This window comes from Nyctibius grandis, chromosome 1 (assembly GCF_013368605.1).
Source record: "Nyctibius grandis isolate bNycGra1 chromosome 1, bNycGra1.pri, whole genome shotgun sequence".
NCBI classification, from domain to species: Eukaryota; Metazoa; Chordata; class Aves; order Nyctibiiformes; family Nyctibiidae; genus Nyctibius; species Nyctibius grandis.
This window is the reverse complement of record NC_090658.1, coordinates 69,365,285-69,386,539: the sequence shown is the minus strand read 5'-3', so window position 1 is coordinate 69,386,539 and position 21,255 is coordinate 69,365,285. Positions and strand designations below refer to the sequence as shown.

Here is a 21,255-nt window from a genome sequence, read left to right as displayed (position 1 = left end):
CTGACCCTATGTCATGCTCTGTGGGCAGGAGCCCATGAGCTGTGCCCATGCTGAGCCAAACAAAGCCACATGAGAAGCAGAAATACCTTAGCTCAAGTCTGGCCCTCCACTACACTCCAAGATAGCCAGAAAATCTGAAGGCAAGGCAAACTACTGTTATCTTTGAGAGAAAAAAAAAAATTACATATATACACACACACACAAGCAGGCTAAGAGAAAAAATTGTGGTAAGACAATGGCACAACAGGTAGATACAGTACTCAAAAGCAGGGCTGGCTTGCTCCTCTCCATGCAGGGAAGCAGCAAGAAATCGAACAAGCACTACTCCTCAGCTGTGCTTCGGGCTTCCAGCCTTGCACATTCTGAACATTAAACGCCTCAATCTGGAACACCTTCCAGGCTACCCTGTTTTCCCTGCAACTCTGAAAGGCTACCACAGCACCATTTTGCTTTTTGTTCACCCTTCACAATGCCACCAAAATAGCAGCTTCAGGTAATGCCTCTTATTGACATTCAGAGTTCCTCAAGCAGCAGCTGACTTCATATAAGCAATGAAACACTTCCACTTACCGCCCAGGCTCGTGACTAACAGTGGTAAGAGTTGACAAGAACTGGTCATTTCTCCCTGCAGCCCCAACAGCGCTGTAGTGATGGCCAATACCATTTGAACATCTTGTGATACAGACATCGGAAGCTAGAAAGCTGAACCACGCAATAGAAGGCTGCGTCACGAGCAAGAATACCATTATGAATGCTCTGATAGTACCAGCACGGCAAAGGTAGATTTGCCCAATATTAACCTGCTACTTTGGAACTCTATCTATAGCAAAGAGATTTCTCACCTTGCTTTAATTTATTACTCCAGACTCAGAGTAATAAACTAATATGCTTCAAATAATGAACTAGGGAAAAAAGAAGAAATTAAGAGAGGGAACGGTTTCTCAGAAGGCAGCATTTTATACAGCTTCCACTGGAGTTTGGTTACGCTATACTCAAAATAACAATCTGACAGATTTTTCTGAAACATAATTGATATCAGCAGAATACACTCATTTGACACATACAAGCCAGTAAAAGGATAAGCTATTCAAAAACAAATGAACTTTTTGGAAATCCATATTGCATGGAAGAGGTATGGCTGAACAAAATAGTATTAGAACTTTAAAGGAAAAAAAAAAAAAAAAAAACACAACCAACCAAATATCACTCTACACAAGCAGGTATAGCAGCTGGCCTTGAAGGTAAAGTATATTTTGTGCAAATACAGCAAATGACCATTTTTAAATGATTTTTCATCATCCAAATAGAACAGAATAAATCAATCTGTATCAATGAATGAAAAACCAACACACAGATGTTACTCATATGTGAAAGTAATTCCTATTACTACAAAAACCTTACTTTTACTAACCCCTTGCCTCAATTTCCTGATAAAAAAAATTGTAATGTACAAAAATGTACAAAAGCACCACCACACTGCGTTACCTAAAAAGCCTTCCCTGCGCCCTTCTTCTCTTCACTTTATACCAAGTGAAATGTGCTTGAGAACAACAGGGAACCCTTGGAACTGGTCAATAGATTGATTAGTGCACTGTACTGAGCAAGCAAAATAGGACCAGGATGTTTACAGGTGTTCTTTAGGTAGACATTAATTACACTGCACTAACAAGTTATGTTTCTTTCTGTTAAAGATGCTACAAACAAATAATACAGACAAGAAACCAACCACAAGGCTTACTGAATAAGAAAACCAGTAAAATAAGTTTTTCTGATCAAGGAAATACTCCAGATAAATTCAGCTCTGTAGTATATTGACAAGTTAAACATGAAAAAAATATCTGTCAACTTTTGGTGCCAAGGAATGTACGAAGACTGAAGTATCTAAGAAAGCAAAAGAATCCTCTCAGTCACCTGAAATAAAACATATCTACCCCATCACATAAAGAAATGTAAAAGGAGGAGAGACAATCAGAACTTCTTAGCAGCCCCAAACACAGATCCAAACTTTTGTTATCTATTTCATAATGTAATGACCCAGATAAGCTTTCAATGATCAAACTTTAAAACCACTACCTTCCCTAATTACATTTGCCAATCCATGGACTAGTCAATAAATTCCCTTGCGCACAGTTTCTCTGATTACCTTTATACTGGCAATGCGAGCCTTACAGCAGCAAATTGTTGAAAAGTCAGTTCTCAACTGCTCAGTGGACTGGTGAACTTTGTTAGTCTATTAAAATAAAGAGACCCGCAAAGCATTCTGTTTGAACTTCGCTCTTCTGTAGTGCAAAACAGCAAGCTGGCGCATCGTCTGTGGATCAGTGTCTCCATGGAAGAGCTCAGTAAGCCAGGACATGGTGAGAGTTCTCCTGCTGCTTGCTGAGCTCTCCTCTTTCCAACACCTCAAGAAATATCTAGCTCTCACCAGACACTGCTTCCCAGTTAACTTTTGTCTGACTGTACCCATACACATCCACATAATTTAAATTTATTCATAGGCTGGTGGTTCAATTCTACAGGAGAAAAATTCAGATTTAAGTGAAGTAAAAGGCCAAAAGTCTACATGACCTCTACACTGCACCTTTCCTTCCTGAGCCACATTCATATGAAATCTATATAAAAACACAAATTTCATGACCTCCTGGCTCCCCTCTCTAATTTATACACTTCCTAAACACTTACATTGGTCCTGTGTTGAAATTCATTTTGGGTCACGCAGGTGACACAAAAGCTATTTCCTTTCTGTACAAGGCAGAACTTAAATAGCACACAACTGACATTCCAGACCACAACAAATACTCAACACTATTTGTACAGGAAAATTAAAGTTGCATGCAAATCTAAGGGTGTAATTTTCATAATTCTTTCAGGTGCCCGAGAGGTTTATACAACCCCTGTACCCAGCCAGGCCACCAGTTCCTGTGGTCCTCATCAGTTGCACCAGCATAACAACTATTTTACAGCTGCACAATGAACTGGGTCAAGGAACTGACCCATGCTGTATACTTTTTTTTTTCCCCCTTTTGGATGATTATTTTTAATCCACACCAGTTCCCTGACCTGACTTACTGCACAACCACATGTACATCAGAGCAACTGGGAAGAGGCAGCAACATGAGAGTGCCGGGACATGGGAATGAGCAGCCAGAGACATCCTGCCTAAAACCCATATAAAAGAAATTACCGTGAAAGTGTGGCCTCAGGTTACTTGCCAACACACTTCCTCCCATCTCCATTGTCTTTCATCGTGTATGTTCTCCATTCTGAAATAACTGTGCAGTCTTCCACCAGGGACCCCAAAACATCAGCCTAAACCAGAATATGTAATGTTTTACTGTTCAGGGCTGTTTCATTTCTTTTCCTTTTTTTTTTTTTTTTTTTTCCCCCCCAAGAAGGGTGAATTTAGTTTTGTTCTTTAAAATGGGGCAATATGTAAGGACATACATAATTCCTGCAAAGTAAAAAATTAATTTCTGTAATAGTCTTCACGGTAAAAAATAAACTTTGCTTTTGCGAAACACTCTAATACTAAGGAATAGCTTTAGATATTTAATCTGCTCTCCTTTAGTCATGCTAGATGACCAGTGCAACTAAGGACTTCTCCCACTACTGTTAATTTATTTTCCTCAGATTTCTAGAAAACCAATTCAAAAAGATTAGCACACATCCCATCCAGGCACATTATCCATCTGACAGATCAGAAACAAGATGTTCATCTCAGCACATCACTATATCCACGACTGTACTGGATTTGCATGGCAAGGTTTTGGTAGCAGAGAGCTACAGGGGTGCCTTCTGTGAGAAGTTGCTAGAAGCTTCCCCTATGTCCAACAGAGCTGGTGCCAGCCAGCTCCAAGATGGACCCACCACTGGCCAAGGCTGAGCCCATCAGCAACAGTGGTAGCACCTCTGGGACAGCATACTTAAGAAGGGGGCGGGGGGGGGGGGGAACTGGTGCAAAAACAGCAACTGCAGCCGGAGAGAGGAATGAGAATATGTGAGAGAAACAACTCTGCAGACACCAAGGTCAGTGAAGAAAGAGGGGGAAGAGATGCTCCAGGTGCAGAGCAGAGGTTCCCCTGTAGCCTGTGGTGAAGACCATGGTGAGGCAGGCTGTCCCCCTGCAGCCCATGAAGGTCCGTGGCAGAGCAGATATCCACCTGCAGCCCATGGAGGACCCCATGCCAGAGCAGGTGGATGTCCAGAGAAGCCTGTGACCCCGTGGGAAGCCCGCACTGGAGCAGGCTCTTGGCAGGACTGGAGCAGGTTTGCTGGCAGGACTTGTGACCCCGTGGGGGACCCACGCTGGAGCAGTTTGTGAAGAACTGCAGCCCATGGAAAGGATTCACACTGGAGAAGTTTGTGGAAGACTGCCTCCCATGGGAGGGACCCCATGCTGGAGCAGGGGGAGAGTGTGAGGAGGAAAGAGCGGCAGAGACAGGGTGTGATAAACTGACCACAACCCCCACTCCCATCCCCCTGTGCTGCTGTAGGGGGAGAAGGTAGAGAATTCAAGAGTCAAGCTAAGGCCAGTAAGAAGGGAGGAGTGGGGGGAAGGTGTTTTTTAAGATTTGGTTTGTCATTATCCTACTCTGATTTGATTGGTAATAAATGAAATTAATTTTTCCTCAAGTTGAGTCTGTTTTGCCCGTGACAGTAATTGGTGAGTGATCTCTCCCTGTCTTTATCTTGACCCATGAGCCCTTCATTATATTTTCTCTCCCCTGTCCAGCTGAGGAGGGGAGTGATAGAGCAGCTTTAGTGGGCACCTGGCATCCAGCCAGGGTCAATCCACCACAACTATAATGTAGACATTCTTCAAATTGCATTTGTATCCAGGAGGGTAATAGCCCTTACATTAAAAAAGGGCTTCATTAAGTGGCTCCCTGTCACGCAGCCCATTACAGGCTCTCATGCCCTGACCCTGCATAGCCTCAGAATAATGCTGCTTTCAACAGACAAACCAAACAGGGTAAATAAACCATCACCTTCTCTATCTAAGGGTAAAAACATCAGTAAATGTATTATTAATATGGATAAAACCACCCTTTCACACATCCCCAGTGATATAAGAAAGCACTATTATTTAAGTCTTCCACAAAACGAAGTTACCCACACATAATGAAGAGCCCCCTAAAATAACTGGAAAAAATCCATAGTCAAAATTGGATTTCATCTTAATAGCATTCTCTAATTTCTATCTTGTACAGTATAAAGTATAAAAATCATACACCTGAAAACATAATGCATGGTCTAAATGGTTTGCTTCAACATACAGAAGTCATTCTTCTGAGGTACAAAGACCAACAGGTAAATACTTTCACTTCATTTTTATCACCATGTCTACAAAAATGTAACACTTGGTCACCGACCTTGCCTTACACAAAACGCAAATCCACAGCTGTAGAACCATATCTACATAAGGAACAGCTCAATAGTCTTGGACCATTCAACCTTGAATGATGCCAAGAGAAGGGTGCATATTTTATTTAAAAAGTATTTTAAAAAACTGAATGGGTTGGAGAAGGTGATTAGGAATCGGCTTTGCTCACTTCCTGTTACAGCGCAAGAGGCCAAAACGTATTAAACAGAAGTCATGGGCAAGTTCAAAACAAGTAAAAAGAGCTGCATCTTCACATGATTTGTAGCAAATGCTGGCACTCTGACATAGGACATAGCAGATACTAGAAGTCCTCAAGGAGCCCACAGATGGTAAGACAAAGCTGATGGGAAAAACATGAACTCATTGAGAACATCACATATAAAGACCATTTCTGGTTGAGGAAATTCCTAAATGCCAAACAGTGGGAAACCGGGAGAGCATTCAGGGCATGATCACCACTCATTTGTCCGACCTCTGCATTCTTCCCTAGGCAACTGCTAATGCCTACTCTCAAAAGTAGCAGACCTTTAGCTTGATCTAGCACAGTCACTTTTATATGCTCTTAGAAACCTAATGCTGGACATCAGGTGTTTTCCAAGGTTTTAGTAAGTCATCCAAAGGTTTTATCATGTAAGCTGCAGTTCAAACAACTTACAAGCTGCTATTTAAAGCTGAACACAAGCACCTGCTCTAAATATTCACTTTATTTAGAAATTAATCATTATGTACTGCATTTATTTTTCCCATAACATAAGTGGCTTTTGCCTGTGCTCATAATCTGAGAAATACAATGTAGGTCAGTATAAAAAGATTCTGAAGTTGCATTGATTAGTCAGAGGTAATTACACTTGCCTTACCAATAATGTTTACTATTGCTATACCTGCAAAATGCTTTCCATTAGGACAAGTTTTCATATTTTCATAGCACTCCAAAGCATGTGCCATTAGCTCTGAAATTTCCCATGGTTTATCCTTCTCCAAAGCACAACACTGAGTCAAACCCCTCCTCTTGAATCAAATGTAAAATACGAACCCAACTGGCAAATTTTTCCCTTCTTCTCTTTTTTTGGTGTCATTTTCTCTCTCTCTCTTTTTTTTTTTTTTTAATAGGACTTTCTGAAGCTACTGAAGACTAAAAATTGGCATTTGAAAATTCAGTATAAAGCTTCATGACTACAATGGTTTTGGGTGAATTTGGTAAAGTTAGAGCCTTAAAACATGGACAGTGGGATAGAATGCGCCCTCAGCAAGTTTGCCAACGACACCAAGCTGTGTGGTGCGGTCAACAGGCTGGAGGGAAGGGATGCCATCCAGAGGGACCTTGACAGGCTTGAGAGCTGGGACAATGCGAACTGCATGAAGTTCAACAAGGCCAAGCACAAGGTCCTGCATATGGGATGGGGCAATCCCAAACACAAATACAGGCTGGGCAGAGAATGGATTGAGAGCAGCCCTGAGGAGAAGGACTTGGGAGTGGTAGTCGTCGAGAAGCCCAACATGAGCCGGCAATGCATGCTTGCAGCCCAGAAGGCCAACCGTATACTGGGCCGCATCAAAAGAAGCGTGGCCAGCAGGTCGAGGGAGGTGATACTGCCCCTCTACTCTGCTCTCGTGAGACCCCACCTGCAGTACTGTGTTCAGCTCTGGGGCCCCCAACATAAGAAGGACATGGAGCTGTTGGAGCGAGTCCAGAGGAGGGCCACGAAGATGATCAGAGGGCTGGAGCACCCCTCCTGTGAAGACAGGCTGAGAGAGTTGGGGCTCTTCAGCCTGGAGAAGAGAAGGCTCCGGGAAAACCACATAGCAGCCTTCCAGTATCTGAAGGGGGCCTACAGGAAAGTGGGAGAGGGGCTTTTTACAAGGGCAAGTAGTGATAGGACAAAGGGGAATGATTTTAAACTAGAAAGAGGGTAGATTTAGATTAGATATTAGGAAGAAGTTCTTTACTGTGAGGGTGGTGAGATGCTGGAACAGGTTGCCCAGAGAAGCTATGGATGTCCCTTCCCTGGCAGTGTTTAAGGCCAGGTTGGATGAGGCTTTGAGCAACCTGGCCTAGAGGAAAGGTGTCCCTGCCTGTGGCAGAGGTGTTGGAACCAGATGATCTTTAAGGTCCCTTCCAACTCAAACCATTCTATGATTCTGTAAAAGCCACATACCCCGAGTACAGGCATTATCTTTTTAACGTACTGGTGAACAGTGCTCCTTCTGAGACAAAGCTGCACTGGAATATATAGTCCCCTCGCTAAGGCCAAGGCCAGGACATTGTATTGGATTCCAGAGAGATGTAAGAGACAAGGGCTCCAAACACTACAAAGGGCATCCATGGAGAGAACGTCAACACATGCTTTAAGGAACTTTGCATCTAGTTGAAGGATTATAGAGCCTGAGAAGAAGAGATGGAGAGAAAACAGACCCTACTCTAGCACTTAGGTTTCTACGCTGCTCAGCTTTTCTGGGCACCCCTTCTCTCCTCTCATTCTCTGACTGAACAGGAAAAAATGGGCTGACTCACGTCCCTAGGAGATCCCTGGCTTCTACAGGTTAGAAAACACAGCATTCTTCAAAGCGAAAACAGCAGTAGTTTAATTTTACCTATACCTTCATTACTACATCTTATTCTACTTGGATAACTTCTTCACAAGCAGTGGACTGCTTTCTAACCTACAGTCTCAACAGTAATCAGGCAGGGTCAGCAATGTTAAAAAATGGCATGGCAGATGATTGCACACAGTTATTTCCCTCCTGCTTTTGCCTGAACCTCTTGCTGCTCCACTTCCTGCAGACTCACCGGAGGACTTCAGCGCTCGTTTTAGAACTCTCTTACATTCTTAGACTTAACTTAATACTGGGCTATTTCAAACACAAAAGAGCTTAAGTATTTAGATATAGCACAGACCTTCAGAATCTGAAGACTGAACTTCTTAAGGGAAGTTCATCAGATGAGACTGCTCACTTTTTAGTCTGGATCTCAATTATCAAACATCAACCTTTGAAACAGTAGTCCAAGAAGTGTAAATTCTAACCAGAGGAAGGAAAAAAAATAATAACCAGAGCTTCTTCTGTATCTGTTTTGGACTATCCCTGAAAAAATCCTTTATTCTGCTAGATTTTATTGAGCAGCCACGATTTCACATATAGACGTGAAAAAAAGAACTTCCTCCAGAAGAGTCCACGAGCTGCACTCAAAGGAAACGGGTCTGTAGCAGAACCGGACAGAAATCAGGTGCCAAAGTCAGAGAACACTGTGTTATTTAATTCTGAAAACTGCCTAAGGATGACAGGTAAGTAACTTGGGAGAAGCAAGAAGCAGCTATCTTGTCATTTAGATTCTTTCAAAATACAATTCCTCAAATTGCTTTCTTCCTATCTGCCTGAAATCTGAGAATAGCAATTTTTTTACAAAATGGTGCTTCCATCACAATTAAAACACCTCCACCATTTTAACAAACCGTGTAGACTCTGAAAATTGACTAATTTCTGCCTTCCTAGGGGAGATATTATTTTGAATTTGCTAATACAAGACCATCAGCATCATGAATGCTGAGGCTTCAGGGCTTAAATTTACTCTTCCATGCGCAAACTTGAAGCATCAAGCAGTCCATTAAGTAAAGTGTGGATCTCACTTAATTAACCTATTTTGTAAGATATGGAACATGGTAAAAGTTGCTCATACCAGTGACTCCAAAGCAGGGGGAACCCAGATAGTTAGCAGTTATGAAGTAAAATTACATACACGAACCACGCAGCAACACATAAAAAGCAGAGGAAGGAATGGTGCAGAGGTTAGGTTACTTCTGTGTGGCAACACCTCCCACTCTTCTCCACACATACCTCACTTCACAAAACCTTTTAGATACAAATAAAATAGCCATGACCTTTTTTCCTCCTCTGCATGATTAATTACTTAATGTACTATTAATTGGAAAATGTAGCTGAATTTCAAATGCTTTCATTTTCTCAGCATATCATGCTGTCTGGGAAGCGCCGATTAAGCTGTTCATCAAAGGTGAGCAGGCAAGGTCATGTAGGCTGCACCTCTTCAGTTATTCATTACCTGTCCTAAATAGTAATTAACAATGGCAATATTTCCATAAATCAAAGCTTTTCTGATTACCTTCAGATGATGAGTGGTTGGGAGAAGGGGAAGGAAGGAATCAGTGTATGGGTTTTTGAATGTATCCTTTTTTTTCCCCATTTGTTCTAATGCATACCTGAATAATTCAATCAACACATTAGCTGTCATTTAAGCCACAGAATTCCACTTCTAGTCAACGGGAATTCCACGCAGAATAAAGAAGAGGTTATGGCTTCCTTTCTCCTTTCCCTATCCCCTCTAACTTTAAAGGGGGATTTGATCTAAGAAGGTTTCTCAACTACCAAGATTGCTATATTTATTATTTTTGCTTCTTTTTATTACCTCCATTATCAATTTTGAAGTGGAGATCCCAGAGCATGGCCTTGAGGCCATATTCAGTGAGGCTCTGAGTTTCTTAACAGAGAAACTTATCCCTTTAGTACATGGGGGGGTTCTCACCTTGAGGCATCTCAGGCGGCAAATAGTGAGGCTCTTGAGCACTGACATGTACCCAATCGAAGTCATCATACAAGTCTTGGTGGTAGTCACAGGGTCCAGGACCATCATCGAATGTACATCCCCCTAGAGAAGAAACGTGTTATTAGTTTGTTTAAAAGCAGAGCTCTTCCAAGAGTCAAGCAGAGGTGTTCCTCCTGGGCACACCACAGCTATGGAGCCTGTGCAGCCTGTGGCAATATTCACAGGCTTGCCTGCACAAAGCTAAAACCCACAAGCAACTCATCCATCCATCAGTGTTCCTCTCTCTTTTTAAAATGTCTCTGCTTCACACAACCAATCTTCCCCCAAGAGCACCTTCTGTCAGAGCAGGAGATGACAGGCTGAGTCACTGAGCGCAAGTGAAACCTGGCCCAGTGTCTGCATGACAAAAAGCAACAAGCTATTCAAAACAAAGGGGAAACAGAAAATACTGGACTAGGCTCAAAAAGTAAAAGTGTAAATCAACAACTCCAATGCACTGAAAGCATAAGTAGTCTAAACACTGACAACGAGGATAAAAAGCGTGCCCAAAACAGAAGCAGTCATACAAAATAATTAAAATTATTTAGAAATAAAATAATTGCTGCAGTATGAATTGGATAATCTTGTTTTATTAAATCAATTTAGCATAACAGAACACAAATTAAAGGCGCTTTTTCAGGGTCACACAAACAACGTATATGAAAACCTTACAACAAAAGTTGTGAGGAGAAATGACAGGTAGAAAGAAGGGGAGGAATGTAAAAGACGGGAAAAAAAAAAACAAAAAAAAAATCCTGTGCAGCCAGTAATGTCTGCTTTGTCTCATTTAGTAAGCTTTGATTACATTCTTCACTCAAGGCTACTAAGTAGGGTGGGAAAAAGAGACAAGAAAACACAATGATCACGGGAAGAGATCAAGGTTTGAAACAGAAAAAACAAAGGAATCAAAAGAGCCTGGTTGAAGAAAAAGAAGAGTGTAAATGCAAGAAAATACAGATGTCACGCATATAATTTTGCAGCATCTGTTATCTCCATTCATGGTACACAGTCCTTGAGTTTGCTCCTCCTGCTCAAAAATAAAAGGCACGACCAGGAGAGAGTGATATAGAAAACACAAGCGCATTCATCTTTAGCTAGGCAACATTTTTTAATCCAGAAAAGAACTTATATAAGAACTGAAGAATTAGATTATAAAGAACACCTGGAAATCAGGGGAGATATTTCTTTCACCCTCTCCTCTCTGCCCTCAGTAGTTAGGGCATATCAATCCAATTAACAACTGTCGTTACAGCAAAAATTCCTCTTGTTAAGAAGACACCTCTAGAATAACAGAAGCATTTGTGATGACTTCATTGTCTGACTTTTTGAATACAAAATATGGGACAAGTACTGCAGGTCCCAAGAACAAACAAAAAAATCCTTGTTATGGTAATTTCTAGTGTCACTGTACAATGAGTCACCGCCACTCCATCAACAGCGAACACCCTCCCATGCCTGCCAGGCTCTCACCAGCACACACTACACCCTGGAAGAGAATGGGCTGTAGAGGTGGGAAAAGAGGGAGAATGAGGACCATGAAGAACTACAGTCTGTGCTCATTTCTGCCCTCTGTACAAGACATACATAGCCTGGAACTAGGACTGGCCAGAGAATAAGGAAAGGAGGACTGGGCATGTATGTCACCAAATTGAGGATTAAAATATTTTTTCCCTACCTAAAATGAAGTATACTCAAATGCCACATAACAGGCAGCGAGTTTGCAAAAACAGTGTTCATATTTGGGGAAGGGGAAGTGCCTTTTACTAAATTTCATCCAAAAACCTAGACCGTGTCCCAAACCAAGATTATATTTCATCTTCAGTAAGAGACAACTCAAATAATTCCCACAGTTCTGCATAAGTATTTGTCATTTTGAATAAATGACAGAACAGCCTAAGTTTTAGGTAATTCTACTTCACCTAGGACCGTTTGTTAACCAGTGCTTTGGCTGGCAAGGACACCACCAGGAGAAACAGAAACCTCTATACCACAGCAAAAATCCTGCTAAATCCTTGTACCATAAAACCTTAAAACTTCATATTCAGCTCCATGCTAGCAAAACCTTCTCAAATGTTACCCTGTGACAACATAAGCACAACAACAACAACAACAAAAACTCAACATTTCATACTCAGTACTAAGCTGGTTATACATCGGTGTCACTGTCAAAGACTGCAAGGCGCAAGAAGAGAAATATTTCTGTGTCAAAGAAACATTTATGCCTTTAAAAGTCCAACTCCAATGCCCTATCACCACCAAGAGACTTCTCTAATCAACATCTATCATGATAAAGCCAGAAAGGCTTAGAACATAAACCCTGGTCTTTGATTTAACTTACAATACACTGCTATGATCACTCTACAGCAAAAATGTACATTTTCTTCGACATTTAATTGATAAATGAATAGCAGTTTCTCTTACAGGAAAGTTATCACTGTCTGCTGTCCCAGCACCAAAATGACACATGGCTTTGAAGCACATGCCTGCAGGGCACCCATTACCCTTTTTAACGGTTTAAGTGACCTCAGTATATAAATCTACATTACCAATGAATCTTGTAGACTCATTTGGAAGATGAATGTCCTTAATTGCTCATCTTTGTGCCCACTATTAATTTTCGTTATCAGGGTTCTGCTTAGCAATAACAATGCGCCTGTTAATACACAGCACGCAATCCAAACCTCCTTGTGCGTAGCGCATCACTGCTGCATCCACAGAATAAGCAAATGTCCATTTAATTGCATGCACGTGAACAAAGTTTATCAGGATGGATTATCAGCCCACTACAAAATCCACCCTGTAACAACTGCCTAAATCGATGGCTTCCTCTCATGAAGCACACCTCCTCCTCTCACCAACAGATCGTGACACTTCAAGGCAAGCAAAGTAAAAGCCAATGCTGTAACAATTTATCCAGTACAAGAAAATGAGACAGACTAAGCATTTTAAACCCCCTGCAGACTACTCCTTATGACTTAAAGCATGAGCAAATTTGGATCTCCCCTTCTCTGTTTTAATAGTCAATTGCCTGCATGCTATTTTGTAACTCTGGGTACTAAGAGACAAACCTAGTGTAACATGCTGTGTGGAAAACACAAGGAGAAGAGACGATGGGTGGGTGAAGCCTGCCATAATATATCAATATCTTTATCAATGATCTGGATGAGGGGATCGAGTGCACCCTCAATAAGTTCACAGATGACACAAAGCTGGGCAGGAGTGTTGATCTGCTGGAGGGTAGGAAGGCTCTGCAGAGGGATCTGGACAGGCTGGATCGATGGGCTGAGGCCAACTGTATGAGGTTCAACATGGTCAAGTGTCAGGTCCTGCACTTGGGGCACAACCACCCCATGCACTGCTACAAGCTAGGGGAAGAGTGTCTGGAAAGCTGCCTGGTGGAAAAGGACTTGGGGGTGTTGATCGATAGCCGGCTGAATATGAGCCAGCAGTGTGCCCAGGTGGCCAAAAAGGTCAACAGCATCCTGGCTTGTATCAGAAATAGTGTAGCCAGCAGGACTAGGGAAGTGATCGTCCCCCTGTACTCGGCACTGGTGAGGCCGCACCTTGAATACTGTGTTCGGTTTTGGGCCCCTCACTACAAGAAAGACATGGAGGTGCTGGAGAGAGTCCAAAGAAGGGCAACGAAGCTGGTGAAGGGTCTGGAGGACAAGTCTTATGAGGAGCGGCTGAGGGAACTGGGGTTGTTTAATCTGGAGAAAAGGAGGCTGAGGGGAGACTTTACTGCTGTATACAAGTACCTGAAAGGAAGTTGTAGCGAGGAGGGTGCTAGTCTCTTCTCCCAGGTAACAAGTGATAGGACGAGAGCAAATGGCCTCAAGTTCTGCCAGGGGACATTTAGACTGGATACTAGGAAAAATTTCTTCACAGAAAGGGTTATCAAGCATTGGAACAGGCTGCCCAGGGAAGTGGTGGAGTCACCCTCCCTGAAGGTATTTAAAGGACGAGTAGATGTGGTGCTTAGGGATATGGTTTAGTGGTGGACTTGGTAGTGTTAGGTTAATGGTTGGACTCAATCTTAAAGGTCCTTTCCAAACAAAACAATTCTGTGATTCTGTAACCTATTTTGTTTCCAGTCATTTGTTCAAAACTGTATACATTTTAAATTAATCTTTAACAACTCAAACGTAAAACCACCTCTGACAGAAGTACACCATAGGTCAGGACTTTTTAGTACCCTAACTCAGCTACTGGGCCACTCTTCACAATAATGTGACAGCACTGTTCAGGGAAGAAGGTGGATGAGGTTGATGAATGTTTAGTATCTTCTTAGGTTCAGCAACTGAACTCAAATATGTATTTGTATTTGCTGTCCAACATTTTTCCAAGAATCTGCTAATATTCTACAAATGACAGTTAGAAATCTCCAACTTAGCCATTTGTAACCTCCCCCACAACTCAATAAAAAGGTACTTCAGTACCAACCACTGTCCCATTACGTGTCACCACCACGTTCCTTTAGCTACAGCTGATGTATAACCTGCAATTTATCTTCAATACTACCCTGTCACTGGAATTTGCGCATACCTATCAACACACATGCCATGCCATGCCACAAACAGTGATTTGTGCACCTCTGCTCAGTCTCCTGGCTGGAAACGCGCAGCGCTGGCATTCAAATGCTCTTGGACCTTGCAGCACCTAAATCCACATTTACCTTAGATTCCTACTCTCATGCTTCAGAAAAAGGCAGCAGTAGAGATCAAAGCAATACACCAGACTGGTCTGACCTCAATAGCCTGACTGTGGGCTTGGGGATTGGCCCACAAGGAGGCCAGCATCTCCTCCCTTTAAATGATGCTGCCATCAGGATGTGGCCCAGAAGGGCTGGATGGGGACAAGCAGCACGCTCTGCTGAGGGGCAGCACCACCCAGAGACATGACTTGCCAGACCTGCGGTGGTGGCAGCGGCCATCAAGTAAGCCTCAACAATCAATTTAACAAGAAAAATCAGGTAGTCCATCAGAAACAAACACCTTATCAACAACCGGAATCATAAGCTAAGAAGACAGAAGGAGTCTTAAGTCTGGATGGTTATTTTGCCAAAGTAAGTGGATTTTGGGTCAATCCAATACGTTCAGTTGCTGAGGAAGTATTTGGGAAACATTTAGGTTCCACAGAAACTAAGCAAATCAACAATTCACTGTTTCCATTATCTTTTCCCATAAGCTTCACTAAGTTATTAACTTCACCTTAAACACACCTAGAACTCTCACACAGTCCTCTTCAACACCCTTCTAAAAGACAAGTGATAAATCATGCTAGCCTCATAAAAATGTCCTGACTACATGTCCATTTTCATTTATAAAAGATGGGGAATCTTAAATGTTCATTATAAAAAGAAAGATATTACTATCCCACACTGAATTCTCAGAAAATAAATTAAAGCTCCACTAAATAAAAAGGTCATTAAGATTAATCTAAATTTAATTTTAAAATTAATCTTAAAATCACAAAGATTAATCTAAATTTAATAATGATCACATAGTCAAGGTTTACACATCACCTATAAAAAGGTATTTAAAGATGCTTGAATTTAAAGACAAATTTCATTTTTTAAAAGTTGCCAGGATATTTCCTCAGCAGCAACACTCAGTACTGATACTGCTCTGTGATTTTGATTTCTCCTACATCCTTTCATACCAACCCAGGAAAGAAGACCTGAAATATTTTTTCCTCACCAGGTTAAAATATGTGTCAGAAGCATGTGTCAGTAACTCCCACTAAGAAATGGATGTCCACTACGACTTTACAGTGGCCTCCCAGCTCTTCAACTCAGGAGAGAAAGGAAAACTGATTCAGATTTTGAACTAATGATCTTTATCTAACATTTCCAGTGTTCTCACTCCACTTCCCAGAGATCACGTCACTTTCACTATTTAGAACAGAAACAGTTGGTTGCACACCAGTATTACATAAAATTTAAGATACCTATAACTTTTATTATGAACAGCATTATAGGGATGCTATGCTGGAGATTTACTGACTTCTAGATAAAATAAACTAGTCCCACATATCACTGAGAAATTCTGTATGTCAGTTTTCATATTTAATTAGATCTTAACAACTCCAGTGCCCTTTAAAATATACTCAGAAAAGTGACAATAAAAAAACAATTCAAAATGTTCAGAAAACTACTAAATCGTGATAAATTAAATACCTACTGATAACACTAGCTGATGAAGAATAACGCACATTTACTGGCCACGCTTTATATCATCTTTATAAAAAAACACAACCTTTAACATCAAGGGCAGGAGAAGGAACAGCTAGCATTCACTTTTCTAAATCCAACGAAGAATATGTTTCCTTGTCTTACGTCACACTTTCTACAGAAGTGAAAATAAAGGAAAAAAAGGGTATAACAAATTATACGCAACAACAGGAACAAGGCACTTACTTTTCAGTCTCCTATAGTAACAATATCTATCCGCTGGATCTCCAAAATTCTCACCAAAATCTGGCACAGAGAAAGCAATGAACGAAAACTGCAACCTCTGAATTTGGGGCCGGGGTGGAAATGGAAGTACCTGATTTGGTTTCCAAAACAAACTGATTTTAGAAGTGTTCTTGATTAGCTATTTCTATAACCTATCAGCACTGCAAAGGACTTTTTCAGCCATAGAACAGCACGTACAAAAGGACAGTCAAAAGAACACACCTTTACAGTTTATTTCCGAGACCTGTTCTTGCATCCCACTACTTCTGGTGTGATGCAAAATACACAAGTAACAGCTTTAATTTCATTCTCCTCAATTTTAAAAACCTGGTTATAAGCCCAGAAATTTATCCACTAAGAAGCAGCAGATCACCGAGACAGAAGAAGAAAATTCTAGCATGAAAGAAGAGTTGTACGACAGGCACACAACAAACTTTTGTCATCACAACTTTTCCCTTACATAAGGCTCCATTACCAGTAGTTTCTCTGGGATTCATATGTACGAAGGTGTCACATCAGGAATGAAATACTCTTTTCTCATCCAGCTCAAATGACTAGTTGGAACAATCTGCTCCTTTTATTCAACAGCATGCTTTTATTTTTCTTCACCACCTGCTGTAAAAGCATAATGACTAGCTCTAAATCTATCAAAGTAGATAGCTCTATGGTAAAAACCCAGGACAAAATTATATTTATCTGGGATATTAGGTAAAAGTCCTGTGAAAATTTAATTTTACTTCTCACATTGATTGGTGAATTCAAAGCCTGAAGAGTATAAAGATGCTATAGCAGGTCTCTTGTCAGTCATATATCCAGGAACAGGTTCTGCTTTTAAAATTGCCCACCTACTTCATTAATTTACCTGTTGCTATCACAGCATGCCTCAAAGCACAGGATGTTTCCATCTAAAGGCGCTACGTTATTTCTGTTACGAGCATTTTAAAACACATTGATTGCAGATCATCCAGACACCTATTAAGAATATACTATGAATTGCTGTTAATGCAGTTTGGGGATAAATTTTAATGACTCATGTTAAAATGCTTATGTTTGGTATTACGTACTGAAGTGTAACTCTGAAATAACCTTAGTTAACCCATGGCATCTAAAAAGGCAGAAGGTCAGAGGCATTATTTAATTAAAAAAATACCAAACCACTGAAAACAGTGGCACTTAAGGAAAATATGCCAGGTTCTCCTTCACTACAGGAAGAAGTCACACTAAATACTAAGAATATTTATCTACAAGCCGTATCTTATTTTGTAGTACTAGCATTCATTACACAAAACACAAATGACTACAGTTAAGAGCAATAAAAGCCAAGTAAATTCAATTACCTACAAATGCCTTTCAAAAATTTTCTAGCCTTGTTCCCACTATCAGTATGCTTTAGTCATCCTCTTGGCTTATTAACTTGAACCTGGAACTCCAGGTCTCATCCAAAAACACCGTTGGAGAGTAAACACCAGCAACTTAATAGGAAATACGACTGATTATTCCCAAGTTAGTGTTATTTTATTTTCATTGTAGGGCTTTTGTTCACAGTGTTAGAATAGTCAAATAATCTAAATATCCCTATAAGCATAAATGTTTCAGAAAAGGAAGTGGACAAAACCACTCCTAAATCACTACATGCTAAAACATTAAAAACCAATCCCACCCCCCAACAGCTATGAAGGAGTACCATAATCAATATAAGCAAAACCAAACCAACCAACCAACACTAAAGAGGTCATAACCAAGTCCCATCTATGCATACGTTTTTAAAATTTTGTATCTCTCTTCCATATTCCTAATTAATAGAATATAGTAGATTATTTTAGAAAGAAAAGATGGGAACTTGAAAAATACTAGGTTCAAATTACCAAGAATGCAGGAAGCCTCATGTGGACATCCTTTCCTGTCATATTCAGGGGAAGATCTCGCTATTAATCCCAGCATTTATCCTAACCCCAAAATTTTGGGATAGCATGAAGATTCACAATTAGACGTCGTCTACCTGTCCATGCCATTTATTAGATTCCTTCTAGTAAATTAGGTTCCTTCCCTCTATACCAGACCTGGAAAAAGCTTCTTCATCTCTGATTTCAAAAGCTTCATATTGACATGCAAGACGAAACCCTTCCATGCTTTACCTGCAGTGAACAGGACAGGAAAAGGAAACAGATGAAGGGCTGAGAAGATCAGTCTCTATTACACTAACTGTCCTTCAGTTTCCAAACCAAGCAAAATCTAATCTAAACAACAGTGTCCTAAAATTTCCTCCTGTTCTCCAGGGAAAGGGAGGTTTTCTGTTCTTTACTGAAGAGGTAACAACAGGTAGCTGTGAAGAGTCACAGTTGCTTGATGTCTTTTTCATGTTTTCTTCATCCTTCATTTGCACAGGCAAAGGAACAGAGAGTAAATAGCGCTGCGTATACAGATCACTTCATAGAACTGAAGCTACCAAGACAATTTCCATTTCAGTTCACAAGATATTTCTGAAACCATGAATAGATTCAACAGCTTCAGGAAATTATGAACAGAACTTCATTAATACACAAGTGTCAACATCCACAAAACACGAAAGCTATTTCATGTTTCAGCTCATAGGCTTCCAGCTTTAGTATTCCTCCGGTGCACTGAGCAGACTTCTGACCAATTGCACTGATGACAAGGAGTTAGACCACTCCAATACAAATAACTGGGGGGGTGAGGGGTGGAATCATGTACTTGAGATTAATATTTTCATGACTATACCAACAATAACTAAAACACCAGCAAGAAAATTCTATGACTTCAAGGACACGAATGTGAGCTCCAAAATGAAATTAATTTTTCATTATTTATGGATACGTGGTCTTACAACACTGCTTCTGAAAATAACACCTTTTCCAAGACAGTGTTAGCACTTATTTATAGAAAATCTTACGTAGATACCACAGTCTCTGGCATTTCTCCTAAATGTTCTCACAAGATGCTGTTAAAAGTTAATGGATAAGAACGCAACTAAACTCAGTAGGACTGCTGAATGAAGACAGCCCTGCATCCATTACATTAAATCACAAAATTTTCTATAGAATCAGAGTGCTAGGTTATTTTGTAACCTACTCTCCAAGGAAAAAAAAAAAAAGCTGAAACAAGGACTTGGAAGAAAAAAGTTTATAGCTAAACTCTTATCTCTACTAATCACATCAGCAATTCAACCACCAAAGCAGGCCTAACAACTATACTAGCCACCCTATTACAACTTTGATAGTTTAACCACAAAACAAGGCGACAGGGGAAAAATAGGTTATTTAAACTTTGTTCTGAAAGCCGTTTCTTTTGATATCAGGTATCAAAATTTTGTCAAACAGACAAAAACAAGAATTTCCAGCTGGACAGTAGGAGCAACCATTCAAAAATAAAAAGCAGTCTCATTTGAGGACAACAAGCAATCACAAGTTACTACAGCAACAGTGCAGAAGCCAGACAAACAAATGAGGAAATGAGGGAAGAGTGCCGAAGTTATACAGACTAAAGTATAAACGGAGCTCAAGGAAGGGGAGGGCAAAGAGCTCAAAAGGAATATTGCCAACATGAAAGCTGAGGAATTCCTAGGGGGAGGTTAGCGTAAGACTCTGCATAAAATTTTAAATGATCATGTAAAAAGGAAGATCAAATTAAATTAAAGGAAATGGGACAAGCTCTGATGTCAAAAATGACAGAAGCTGTTACAAAAGGTCATTTCTGAAGCCACAGAAGGAGGTAAGTCCAAGAAGGTGGAGAGATGATTGAAAAGTTCAGTCATGGATCATCCAGCGTCACAGGAGGATGACAAGAACCTCTCAGAAGAGATCTTTCAAGAAACTACATCAAGATACATGAAGAATTTAGCTAGCGGTGAACCACAGAACTCAGGCACGTGAATGAGAGGTAACGTGCAATATTGAGATGGAAAAATATATCTTCACACACAGAGGCATTGCTAAACTAAAAGCCAAATTCTTTTACATCAGAAGTGCAGTTACTACTCTAGCTTCCCATTTCATAGTAAGAAAGCAGTCATAAGTATTTTAATATCTAGGATATCTTTTCGTGCAATCCAGCTATACTCTCATGAAAGGAGGGCTAGAAAGAAGAACAATGTAAATGTATTTTGAAAACACAGTGAAGGTTTCTATACCCATAGGAAACAGCCAAGCTCCCCAATTTAGAGAAACACCTGCTGAGATAAAGACCAGTAAATAACAGATTTCAGATGTATTGGCCCCCAGTCTACAGAATCAGAGAATGGTTGAGTTTGGAAGGGACCTCCTGAGTTCATCCAGTCCAACCCTTCTGTTCAAGCAGGGCCACCTACAGCTGGTTGCCCAGGACCACGTCCAGACAGTTTTTTAATATCTCCAAGGACAGAGACTCCACAACCTCCCTCGGCAACCTGTGCCACTGCTCGGTCACCCTCACAGTGAAGAAAAAAGTGTTTCTTGAAGTTCAGAGGGATCCTCCCTGTGTGGGAGACAGTGCTAAAAGCCTTACTGATGTCTAGGCAGACAATATTTGCTGCTGTCCTTCATGGGCCTGGAAATGGTTTCGAGGATTAGCTGTTCCATCACCTTCCCAGGATCAAGGTGAGACTGATCAGCCTGTCCTTCCCTGGGATCTCCTTCTTGCCCAGTCTACTATTAAAATATTGTCTCATCTTAAACTTTTTTCAGTAATACTTCGTATTTTCTCTGATATCAAAACGAAGCTCTGTACGTCCTTACAACTTTTAACATCTTTTATTCAATCACAGACGAGTACAACATTGCCCACTGCAATATCATGCTTAAACATGGACTATAAAGTATCAGAGAA

At 40.7% G+C, this 21,255-nt stretch overlaps 1 protein-coding gene across 1 annotated transcript in view; it reads right to left on the bottom strand.

Annotated features, from left to right (window-relative positions):
• Window positions 1-21,255, bottom strand: part of PTPRK (protein tyrosine phosphatase receptor type K) — a 361,688-nt gene that overhangs the window by 322,741 nt on the left and 17,692 nt on the right. The window contains exon 2 of the mRNA XM_068396216.1: window positions 9,918-10,040. Within this exon, the coding sequence (XP_068252317.1) occupies window positions 9,918-10,040 (123 nt within the window). The remainder of the gene's footprint in view (window positions 1-9,917; window positions 10,041-21,255) is intronic.